This window comes from Hibiscus syriacus, unplaced genomic scaffold (assembly GCF_006381635.1).
Source record: "Hibiscus syriacus cultivar Baekdansim isolate YM2019G1 unplaced genomic scaffold, ASM638163v2 tig00016563_pilon, whole genome shotgun sequence".
NCBI lineage: Eukaryota > Viridiplantae > Streptophyta > Magnoliopsida > Malvales > Malvaceae > Hibiscus > Hibiscus syriacus.
The window spans coordinates 469,188-481,802 of NW_024062387.1; the positions used below are offsets into that span (position 1 = coordinate 469,188).

General features: G+C 35.4%; 2 protein-coding genes across 2 annotated transcripts; both read left to right on the plus strand.

Moving 5' to 3' along the window:
* Nucleotides 1-224: 224 nt before the first annotated feature.
* LOC120208405 (dnaJ protein homolog 2-like) lies at nucleotides 225-3,526 on the plus strand. The gene is made up of 8 exons (XM_039207689.1): nucleotides 225-343; nucleotides 800-969; nucleotides 1,224-1,389; nucleotides 1,485-1,626; nucleotides 2,185-2,318; nucleotides 2,407-2,549; nucleotides 2,632-2,830; nucleotides 2,926-3,526. The coding sequence occupies exons 2-8, from the start codon at nucleotides 820-822 to the stop codon at nucleotides 3,270-3,272; spliced, it is 1,281 nt and encodes a 426-aa protein (XP_039063620.1). The 5' UTR covers nucleotides 225-343; nucleotides 800-819; the 3' UTR covers nucleotides 3,273-3,526.
* A 2,015-nt stretch (nucleotides 3,527-5,541) lies between these two features.
* Nucleotides 5,542-6,406, plus strand: LOC120208409 (ethylene-responsive transcription factor ERF038-like). Its single transcript, XM_039207694.1, has one exon. The coding sequence runs from the start codon at nucleotides 5,560-5,562 to the stop codon at nucleotides 6,262-6,264; it is 705 nt and encodes a 234-aa protein (XP_039063625.1). The 5' UTR covers nucleotides 5,542-5,559; the 3' UTR covers nucleotides 6,265-6,406.
* The last annotated feature ends 6,209 nt before the right edge of the window (nucleotides 6,407-12,615 follow it).

Below are 12,615 nucleotides of genomic sequence, written 5' to 3' on the forward strand. Positions count from 1 at the left end.
GAAAGGCGTGCCACTAACACCAATTACCACGTGATACCACAACCTTGGTATTAACTATACTTTCGCCGCTCACTAATATATACTTCCAGTCCCAAACAAACCCTTTGATTTGAACTAAGCCGGTTAAGTTGGGAGTGCACACAATAAAAAAGAGGCCTGGAAGTAGAAATTTATTTTTTCTTTTAAATAGAAGGATCCTCCCTCAGTAAAACTCCTCTACAGTTTGCGAGTATAAACTTGGGGGAGAAGAATCGTGCCCACATCTCTCTTTCTCGAGCTTTTTATCTCGCAAGATCCCATCTCGTTTGTGTTTGTCGTATTTGTTCCCTCAAACCCCTTGCCGGTGAGTTTCTTAGTTTTGCGATTCGTACGTGACAACTTTGGGTCTCTCGTTTTTGTTATTTGGTATGCTTAATGAGCTACTGGTTGTTTAGAATTAGAGATATTTAGATGAAAAATTTGATAGCTTTTCGATTATGTTATTTTGAGTTAGGATTTCTGATTTTATTCCTTAATTGAGAGTTGTATCGCTTGTTTCTTCCCTCAAAACCCTAACCTGAGTATTTTAGTTTTGCGATTCTTGGTTAAAACTGCGTTGGGTCGTTCGTTTTCGTTTATGTTTAACGAGCTTATGTTTGTTTAGAATTAGAGAATTCTTTTATAAAATTGATAACTTTTTGAATCCATGGTTTCAAATTAGGGTTTTTATTCCTTGATTGGGACTTGTTTTACATCAGATTTAATCGTTAATTTAGACTTTGTCTCATTAGTGGATTTACGGTTATATTACTTAATGCAGATAGTTGAAGTGATTCAATCATGTTTGGGCGTGTTCCAAAGAAGTCTGATAACAGTAAGTATTATGAAGTACTCGGGGTTCCAAAAAGTGCAAATCAAGATGAATTGAAGAAGGCATATAAGAAAGCTGCTATAAAGAATCATCCTGATAAAGGTGGTGACCCTGATAAGGTAAGGATAAAACAATCTTTTATCGATAAGGTTACAATTTTGTTGTTCTTTCGAGATTTTGTATACTTGGTCATGAAATAAATTTGGCATATTTTTGGATGCACTTTCATTTTCCTTTTAAAAATATGGAGATAATATAGCTTACAGCTTTTTGTTTATGTGTGTAATTTCCCAAACATACCGTGCAAGTAAAATGATAATGAATTGCATTTGTGTTTTACTTAATAACACTATTTTTTTATACTGCTTCCCAGTTTAAGGAGTTGGCTCATGCTTATGAAGTTCTTAGTGACCCGGAGAAGAGAGAAATATATGATCAGTATGGTGAAGATGCTCTTAAAGAGGGAATGGGAGGAGGTGGTCCTTCTCACAACCCATTTGACATTTTTGAGTCATTTTTTGGTGGGGGAGCCTTTGGTGGTAAGACATGGTGTTGTTTTTCTCTTTCTGATTGAACTTTCTTGTAAGGGAAGTTTCATTCGCAATTTTGAATCACAAATCTTTTTATTATTTAGGCAGTGGTAGCTCAAGAGGTAGAAGGCAGAAGCGAGGTGAAGATGTTGTGCATCCTCTTAAAGTCTCTCTGGAAGAGTTGTACAATGGGGCAACAAAAAAACTCTCTCTTTCCAGGAATGCAATATGCAGTAAATGTAAAGGGTATGTCTACCATATCAACTACATTTATGGTTAACTGGATTTTCTTTATAGAAAATGTGAATTTGGACCTGTGGTGCTTTGAGGCTAAATCCTTGTCAAATAATATTAATGCTTTTTATGTGTAACTAACATCTGATATCTTCTTCTAATTGCCCATCATTTCTCTTTTTTGCGTAGAATGCTCTATTTATGTGCTTAAATCGTTTCATAGGTCGCAACATCTTATATCTTGTAATTGCCCATCAGTGCTCTTTTTTGTGTATGATGATGTTTTATTTACGCTTGAAAAGATATCATAGGTTTCCTGAGAATCATACTGACTGCTGTTGTCTGTTTAGTTGTTCTAAACCTGTACTTGTTTTCTTTTCATTGTGGTCTTCTACAAGTTTTGGAACTGATGCTCTTTGCTATCTTTACTTCTATGCTGTAACTTGATATGAGGCTATCACTGAAGTTGTTTGTCTCGTGTTTCTGCTGATGGCCTATATATCCTCTGCGGAGAACCTTTATTGACCGATTTGATTACACTTTATGCACTTGCATTCTGAACATTTTCAGGAAAGGTTCAAAGAGTGGAGCTTCCTCTAAATGTAATGGTTGCCAGGGTCAAGGTATGAAAATTACAAGACGGCAGATCGGGATTGGTATGATCCAACAGATGCAGCATGTTTGTCCTGAATGCAGAGGATCAGGTATAGAAACTTGGTCTTTGTTTTCTTTGTCTTAGTACACATTATATGTCGGAAATTATGAACATTGGATTTCATTCCTGCCTTGCAGGTGAGGTGATTAGTGATCGAGATAGATGCCCCCAATGCAAAGGAAACAAGGTTACTCAGGAAAAAAAGGTACTGGAAGTACACATTGAGAAAGGAATGCGCGATGGTCAGAAAATTACATTCGAGGGACAAGCTGATGAGGCTGTAAGTGAAGTACTTTTGTCTTTTAAGTAACAATTTTCTAATACTTCAAGCTTGATCATATTTTTGTTATTGTCATTTGCAGCCAGACACTGTAACTGGAGACATTGTTTTTGTGTTGCAACTCAAGAAACACCCCAAATTTGAAAGGATGATGGATGACCTTCAAGTGGAACACAATCTCAGTTTGACAGAGGCTTTGTGTGGGTTTCAGTTTGCGCTCACTCACCTTGATGGCAGGCAGCTCTTAATTAAATCAAACCCTGGCGAGGTCATTAAGCCTGGTAATTTCTTTCCGCATATATAGTTATCATATAAAACTACCTTTGAAGTTGATATCATATCCGCTGATCTTCTTTACCCTTGCTTGAAAATGTAGGTCAATACAAGGCTATCAATGATGAGGGCATGCCCCACCATCAGAGACCTTTCATGAAGGGCAAGCTAATAGTCCATTTCAATGTTAATTTCCCAGAATCTGGGGTATTGTCACCTGAGCAATGCCGGAAGATAGAGACTGTATTGCACATGAGGCCTAGCAAGCGCTTGACTGAGATGGAGCTTGATGACTGTGAAGAGACTACTTTGCATGATGTCAATGCTGAGGAGGTAAAGAGCCGGAAGGAACAACAAGCGCATAGTCATAGGCATCGTGAAGCTTATGATGAAGATGATGACAACAACTACGAGGAGTCGGGACAAAGAGTGCAATGTGCCCAACAGTAAGAAATATTTGAGCATTGAATTGCTTTCCTCTAGTATTTATAGCAGCAGCCGGTTATTGAGATTTCGCATTGCTCGAAACTTGTCTGGTAGTGACTGCAACCGGCATATAAATTAGTATGTTTTCTTTGCGTTCTTTCCAGCATTTTGTGTTATTTCATCACAGTTTGATTTGATTTTCACGGATGTATCTATTATGTTTAGATGCTAGTTTTGATTATAATATATAACTTCCTTTGAGTGTGCCTACCTTCAAATTGTTCGACCCTATTGTCCAAAACAGGTATCTTCAACCTTTGTTATTTCAAATTTATAAACTCTTGTCAAATTAAATTAGCTTAATTTCAATTATTATATTGATTTGTTAGTTAGTACTTGTTTTTCAATTTATGAAAAAAATATATACCCTTTTATAATAAAGAGTTCCATAAACAAGAGGAATTTTTAAGGTCGATGTCAATCCACAATACTTAGTAGCTAGATGTCTTTTAACCACTTTTACTCCACTTTTTCAATAAGTAGAATTATTAGATCAGTCTAATATCATAAGTCTTTATTTATTTTAATTAAATTCGATGGTGTTAATACTTTTACTTTTACATGTATTTGTAATTTAATTTAGATATTTTTTTAATATTAAGTGATAAGTAGGACGAAATTTATGAAAGATTTACCCAAAGATTGGAATCTTATCCCACCGATGGCAACGTCTTCTACAACATGCCATTGCTGCTACCTAACAAAGAAGAAAAGCCTCTGGTGAAATGTTCCCACTAGAGTTCACAACTTGCTGATTTGCCCTTGATTTGATCAGACTTGACTAGCTTGTTAATGGAAATTAGTGGTTGTTTGGATTTAGACAATGTAAGGCAACAACTTGTCTGGCCCCTCACAAATCACAATTGTTGTGGCACAAATTGTCCTTTTATTTCAAGATTCATATATCAATGGGGATATAATCATTTTTAAGCCAATGATAAATTTATTCACATAGTTTTGTATATGCTCGGACGAGGCTTTGGTTAAATAGAAGTAGGTTGGGTATTTCGAGTTCTTAAATTGAAACAAGAATCATGATATGGGGATATTGAATTACAGTATGGACTGACCCCGTGGAAGTTCCAAGAACCTGCTTTATGTATTTAATTTCTGAAGGTGCAGAAAAGAGACAAAGATGTAAACCTACTCGCATTAGAAACTTTGGGAGTGCAAACAGCAGTGTTGCAGGAGTGAGTGACAGATATGAAGTTAGCTTGATGGGGAAAACTATTACAAATATCTCAAAGTCCTGCAATGTCTTCTTTTTTTTTTAAATAGGTGGTCCATGTGCCCATAATCAGGACCATATAATATATATTGATAGAAGATGAGGTGTTGAAGGTGATTCGCACAGACTGTCGAAAACCTATTGTTACTGGGGAATGTAATAGGTTGTAACTGGAAGGAGGTTATAGTTTCCTGCCTAGCTGACTCGTTGGCTAATAATAATACAAAACCTAGAATCAGAGCGTCAGAATCCACTGTCATGTGCAAAAATATATATATTTCTGTTCTTGATCTTGTCATACATGACTATATTCTCCCTTGTTAACTTCTTCAGATGACGGTAAGCAGATTTTCAGGACTTGATAATCAAGATCAGTATGTCATACCAATCCATGAAGAAAATAACAGAACCCACATGTTCAAATATGCCATACGAATCCATGGAGAAAATAACAGAACTCACATGTTCACTTCCATTGGTTACTTTGAAAGCTCGGAAAGAAACGTAAGAGTTTATGTCGGGACTATGAATTTAAGAAGTTATATTAAAAATTTAATGATTTTAAATTTAGTGATTAATAAAAAAATATTTAAATTTTTATAGAAGATTTGAAATTTTAAGAAGGTAACATGGTACCTCCTCGGTTTTTCCGCTGTTCATGCATACGAGACATAGTTGGGCCAAGCTGAAGGCGACATATCAACGACCAATCCTTAGGCTAAGCTACTTAAAACCAGTTTAATCAAAGAACTAACAGCAGTCCAATTCCAAGGATGATTTCTCACTACAATTTGCCACGTGGTAAGAAATTAGCCGAATATGCTGAACTGTACTCGCTTTATGCCATGGACCCAACCTCCTTTATTTCTTTAATCATTATGATGCATTTTTCTTTTTCTTTTTTAAAAAAAAAATGAAAATTCATGGAAGAATCGTATAAGCTCCTAATCCTATACCACTGACTTATATATCGATACCACTGACTTATATCTCGATCACTCTGAATTCTTTCTTTACTAAGCCATGGAAAGAGATATCAACATTCAGCAAGATGCTCGTCATAACATGCTCTTCTCTTCATCCGTCATCTCCGCCGCTGCTGCCACCACCACCGACGCATCCTCCTCCACTTCGAAATATAGTATACTTCACAAGGGGTCAAAGAAAAGGCAAAGTAGTAGTGATATTGGTGATGGCAAGAAGCATCCAACATACCGCGGAGTACGGATGCGAAGCTGGGGGAAATGGGTGTCTGAAATCCGAGAACCGAGGAAGAAATCAAGAATATGGCTTGGAACATACCACACGGCTGAAATGGCTGCTCGAGCACACGATGTAGCTGCACTGGCCATCAAGGGCAGCTCGGCTTACCTTAACTTCCCTCGACTTGCAGAACTACTTCCTCGACCCGCCACCACATCCCCCAAGGACATCCAGGCAGCCGCTTCGCTAGCGGCTGCTTCGACATTTCTCGACACAAGCCGGTGCAACATCGAGTTCGAAGCTGACGAAGAAGCTGGAGCTGGAGAAAGCCAAGAAGATCAAGTTCCTCTCTCAAGTTCACCCTTGGTCGATGACGACGATGACACCTTGTTCGATCTACCTGATCTCTTGGTCGATGTTACTGATCGAAGCCATGGGTTCAGGTCTTATTCTTCAACGAGGCAAATATGTGCAGTAGATGCTGGGTTCAGGGTTGATGAGCCATTCTCCTGGAACTACTACTAGGAAATTGAAGAGCGTATTCATGGTATATATGGAACCCATACTTTTCATGGTCAAGAGCTCTAACTTTGAAAATCCATCACCAGTTCGCACAATAATCAACTGCAAATTTCTTGTAAGTTGGAGGTACATATAAACATTTAATAAATGCCGAGTTTCTTCTTTAAGTTGCGACCGTAATTCTCTGCAACTTTTGTTTTTGTAAACATCTGTTTTTGTCAGGTATACAAAAATATTATATTATATTATATTATATTTATTTATTATTGTTATTATTATTAATATTTTTTTATTTTTACAGATCTCACGCTTAACAACTCTGATTTAGTAAGATTCAGAAAATAAATCAATATATTTGAGTTCTATTGAAACACTAAAACTAACGTATTTTAATTCTATTGAAACACTAAAACTGAAACTTTTGAGTCTATATAGGACTCTAAATCTGAGCTAAAAATAGGTTTCTTTAAACTATAAATTGACTCAAGTATCAAGAGGAAAAGACACAGAGAAAAACGTAGAATCAAAATCAGAGGAAAGGGCAACGATTTGGAAAAATCGAGGGAAGAAAAGGACAAAAATAAGCATGGAGGATCCAAAGCCAGTATCTAAAAGCATGATGAGTGGCAGAGCATTTTCATTGTAAATTCAGTTTATCTACACGCAAAACATGGAAGATGTAACAACTTTCGTCTTATTCTTTTTATTTCATTTTTATTTATTTACTTTATATATTTATTTCATTTTCTCCTAATTTTAATATTTTTATTTCTTTTTAAATTGTTAAATATATATATTTATTTATCTATTTATTTATTTTTTATTAATATTATTATATTAATATATTTTTTTATTTTTTTCTCATGTTTATTTTTATTTTTACAATCCCACATTTTTAACTTTTTAGGGATACTTTCAATCGATCAAAGGTAATTAATTCGGATTGAATTTTTGAATTTAAATTTAAATTTTAATTTTCGCAAATAAAGACAACGGGAAAATTAATTGGTACCGAAAGGGCGGTTCAAGGCTGCTAATCATTACTTGACCGTAACCGACTCCCAAACCCGACACGTTTCTGATACAACGCAGATCAGGTAAGATGTGTCCGACCCACCTAAATTTGTTTTAAATGGTCGGTGGCGACTCCAATTCATTTAATCCAAGTCGAAGCCCAATTCGAGGCCCAACCGAAAGACGGTTTCTACAGTTTGGCAACTCCGCTGGGACAGGTAAGTGAGTCAGGCCGAAATTAATTTCCGGTTATTTTTTTTAGCGAAAATTACAAGTTTAAATTTTAATTTATTTATTCGATTTTTATTATTTATCTTTGATTATTTTTTTTTTCAAATAAATAGTTGTACTAACGTTTTTAATGATTTCAGATTTTTAAAATTGTCATCTCTAGCTCTATACCCGAGCTTCGAACCCTTTTAAGTGGAGGCGAAAGCGACGCCTTCGTGGGAATTTATTCTCTGTATGGGCCTAACAAGTAACCTTTGGGATTCATATACCTTATGTCTTCGTGTGATTTTATTCTCCGTATGGGCATAAGGGAATGTATCCTCTCGAGTTTAACTTAGTCCACATAAGCTTGTGATGGGCTTATAACTAAGGGTCTGGCAAGCCCAAGGGGGCACCAGCAAAGAGAACTCGAATACCTTTTTTAGAACCTAATATGGGAGAGTACAAGGAATTAGAGCCCACCCCAAAACCTCATTCCAAACCCTAGATTGCTTTATTTCCTGCCTTACTTTCTGTTCAAAGCATGTGAACTAGACAAATATGCGATTAGGATTTGTTTGAAATTAGCATGCGGGATAGAGATCATGTCCGGGTAGGAATTAAAGCATGTAGGGTAAACATCATGTGGGGTAGGACTTTTATTTTTCATGATTATTTTTTATTATTTTCACCTCACTAACTCTTTTCATTTTTATTTTATTTTATTTTCATCACTTGCATCATTTAAAAGAGGTTTTGATCCACCAAAAAAATATGTTTGTTAAACATGAATAATCTGTATTAATGGACAAAGGGGTTGTAATACAAGAGATGCAAATACAGAGGACAGTCTACAAGGCGACTATGTGTCGCATTCAATCCAGAAGACGTGGTGCCCACAATTGAAGAGTGTATCACTCTACTGCATTATAAAGGACTCAGAATGAACCGGGTCTACATAAAGCACAATGAAAGTCTATCTTTGAAGAACTGACTAGCAGAGATTGCAGGGGAAAGATGAAGGTTACTGACCTTGGGAGTCCCTTTAAAGACAACAATGGCAAAACGATAGCTGAAATTGGAGACCATTACTGACGAATTCAAGAAACATACAAATGAACTTCACATAGTTCCTATCAATTGAGGGCTCCAATGACGTATTTGTTAGGAACAGATTCAACAAAAGATAAATGCCAGAGATGCAGTCATTCAAGACTTCTTGGTCCAGTACAAAAAAGCAACTCAACATTTGTACGGTTCATCTAAGAGAAGCCAGAGTGGTTCGACAGGTTATTCAACTAGTGACAGACGAAGGCATAAGACTAGTCAACATGTCAGAAGCTGTCAAGATATTTTTGTCTCTTAAAAGATAAAACATTTTTGTCCCCAATAAGGATTCTTTCTAATAACACACATTTTTTGGATCAATGTCTCGAACATTTCATGCATCGTGCATTCTTGCATATTTCACATTTTTTATTTTTATTCACATTAACTAACAAGAGTTGGACACACTCCATCCGCATAACACCCGCCTAAAAAAGAAGAAAATAGATTCCAGAGAACCAAGGAGAGAAAGGGAACATTTCGACCCTATTCTCATGACATACAAAGAACTTTACCAGCAACTTCTTGACACCTACGTAGTGTCACTATATCCGGTGGAATCCATGAAGCCCCCATACCCCAAGTGGTATAACGAGAATGCTCATTGTGAATATCACGACGGTGTCCCAAGGCACACAATTGAGAATCGTTATGCATTCAAGAGAGTCGTGCAGAAGATGCGTAACCATAACTGGATTGACTTTAATAACTTAGGGGCAGCCAAGCGAGGAAGATCATTTCATCATTTGAGGCATTCTGTTTGAGTTTGTTTTTTTTTATCTTTTCTCAAGTTTTTGTAAGGACTTTTAAATAAATTTATGTTACTTTAAAGATGACGAGCAATGAATCAAATTTGCAAACTTGCAATTATTTGAATGTCATCTGAATTAAGAAACTCTTTAAATGGTTTAAAGTTACAGATCTTTGATGAAATAACTTCATTTAAAACAAGGAGTTTGACCTTACCCAGAATATACACTCAAACATTGTACCCTTCTCTTGCAATTAACCAATGTAACCTTTTTCCTTTCATAAGGTGCGAACAACATGGGGCATCATTTGCATATGACAATTACTATACTTTTCGTTTAAGACGTTCAGTGATGATAATAATCTTCACAGATGGAATAGTCGAGTAAGCAAATCTAGTTTAGGCTAGTTGCTTGGAAATGGAACTCTAAAGATGAGATTCCTTGACTTTTAACAACACTTAGGCTATAACAGGTTCTTCTTGATAATCTTAAGAAATTAAATCCATAAAAATTGAGCTATTCCGCTAAGGCAATTGGTTTTAGAGGAAACTCGAAAGCCTTGCTTTATGAATAGATTGCGTTCAAACCATGACATTGCTTGGACACTTGGCAACTCGGTGTTTGCTCCATAGACTTCTAGATGCTTTAAGACAGTCCATTTCTTAATATTAAAAAATAAATAAATATTAATAAAACATTTCTATAAAAATAATTAAAATAAATTAGTATATATAATTTATAAAAATAGGATATTTATTTATTTAAGAATATCAGAAAAAAACTTCTAGGTGTTTTAAGACAGCACATTTTTTAATATTAAAAAATATATAAATATTAAAATATGATTATTTTCTAAGAAAATAATTTAAATAAAACAATATGTATTTTCTGGTTTTTATAAGTAAGATATTTATTTATTTAAAATACCAGAATAGGACATCTAGTTGCTTTAAGACTGCCATTTTCTTTGATATTAAAAATAAATAAATATTATTATTTAAACAAGTATATATATATATATATGACTAAGATAATATAAAAAATAATAATTAAATTAATAATTAAAATATATTAAAAGTAATAATAAAATTACAAATAAATTATGATAAAAGAAATTAAAATTATAAAATTAAATTGCAAAGTATATTAAATAAAAAAATATCAAACTATTAGGGATTAAAATATATAAATTAATGGCTTAATTCAATTTATTATAAAAATATAATTAATAATATGTAATTAACCCTTAATTATTTAAACGGTGATTAAAATAAGACTTAATTAAATTATAAGGGACTAAATTGGTTATTTTACCTAAATATTATATAAACATGGCAAGGGACTAAAGTTAAGAAATCAAATTAAAACATATTGAAATTAATTGCAGTGACTAAATCATAAAGATTACAAACTTTAAACACTGCAGACGTAATTGGACCATCCCTTAAATTACGCATATACCCTTCATTAAAACGACGTCATTTTGATGAGGGTATATAAACCCTATAACTGGCTCTAGAAGTGGCCAAATCTCTCATTTTATTTTTTTGCTTATCTCTCATTAGAGAGAGAAGCTCTCGTTTCCTCTGGTTTTCCCTCGTCGGAGGGAAATCGATCACCGACCGACCGCCGCCAACACCCTAAAAATCAGTAGATCTAAGTTAGAACCGAAGGTTTTATCTCGGTTTATATAAGGTTTTCCGGCGGCGTTTGGGTTCTCCGAAGGTAAGTAGCTCCTTTTCCTCTTCTTTTTCGTTTTTTGTGAGTTGTCTCTTGCTTCGTGGTGGTTGTTCATTCTCTTGGTTACTCTCGTGGTCCTCTGTTTTTGCTCTATTCTTGCTCCCCGTCCTCTTTGCAGGTTAGTCTATGGCTTTTATAGCCATTACCGGTAATGGCCTTGGACCGGTCACAAGGGTTGAGCCTCGGTGAGTCACCATAGCTATGGTGGTGACTCACCATAGAGCAAGCGACGTGGAGGGGCAGCTGGCCTTCTGGAGGTTTCGTCGGGGCGGCAGAAGGTGTTGACGTGGGGCGATTGGCTGTCGGCAATGGCTGGTTGGAGTATTTGGCAGCAGAGGCAGCGGCTGTAGTCCCTAGGGTATCATAACCCTAGGGCTTATTGTTGGATATCTCTGGACCGTTAGATCTTGATAGATCCAACGGCTAATGGTGGATGGCGGCTGGAGAATATGTTGTAACCCTAGAAGGGTTTAGGGTTATCATCCGGGGCTTCTGGAACTGGGCCACCGTGTTTGGTCACTGTTGGGTCAGAGTTGGGCCTGGTTGTAAATGGGCTCCGGGATTGAATGTATTTGGGATTGTATATTTTTATTTAATAATAATATAATATATATAATATAATAATAATAATAATAATAATAATAATAATTTTAATTTTAATAATAATAAAAGTAAAACAAAATGAAAAAAATTAATGTTTACAACAACCAACTAATGTCACAATGGCTTAATAAATAGACCAACTTGGACCCTGTACAGAATGTTACCTTTTATACGTTTAAGCTCAGATTTATTCTTAGCATCAATATCTCTATGGCTCTGCAATTCCCTTGTCAAAGATCTGCGTTTCAAATGAATATCACCTATTGCCAGCCTCAAATTCTTAACTTCTAATTCTGGGTCACCAAATGGCATCTGCCTGTATGAAACTAGAATAAAGAGACATTGACACAATGAGCAGAGTAATAACTCCAGAAAGTTTTTTTTTAAAGGGACTTTACAGTTAACAATTTACATTTTTCAATAAACACATACCATCGCTAGGTAAATCTTTTTGAACTACAGCACATAATCCATCCTTCAGGCACCATAGGTTATTAATGGCAACCAATATGTTGAGTAAAATGTAATCAGCCTTTAGAGGCAGTCTGTTCTCTATCTTCTTTCATCTGCGCTGGGCAATTATCAGAAGAGGAACTTTCAATTGCACCATGTAGATGCTTAATTTGTCTGGGAAGTTAAAAACCAGAAAAAACGTGGGGGGACCGTTAGCAATAGAGAAAGATATGTCGAGCAGTCAAGAAAACCGTAAAGTATCGGTTTCTATTATCAATTAACTACCAGAAACGTGGGGCACTGACTGAAAACAAAAGGAAAAGAGGTTAACATCTATCATCAGCAGTAGAGGAGAAAAAAAAGAGAGAAACTAACAGCAATTGACAAGGACGAGAAGAAGAAAAACAAACAACCACATCGAAACCAAAAACAATCCAAAAAAATAGAAATCACCATTCTAAAAAACCAAGAAAAA

Bases quoted from the DNA above. Each gene is read 5' to 3' on its own strand.
- LOC120208405 (XM_039207689.1), top strand. From the start codon at position 820: ATGTTTGGGCGTGTTCCAAAGAAGTCTGATAACAGTAAGTATTATGAA. The intron at 970-1,223 runs GTAAGGATAAAA...ACTGCTTCCCAG, and splicing joins AAGGTGGTGACCCTGATAAG to TTTAAGGAGTTGGCTCATGC. The intron at 2,831-2,925 runs GTAATTTCTTTC...TTGAAAATGTAG, and splicing joins TGGCGAGGTCATTAAGCCTG to GTCAATACAAGGCTATCAAT.
- LOC120208409 (XM_039207694.1), top strand. From the start codon at position 5,560: ATGGAAAGAGATATCAACATTCAGCAAGATGCTCGTCATAACATGCTC.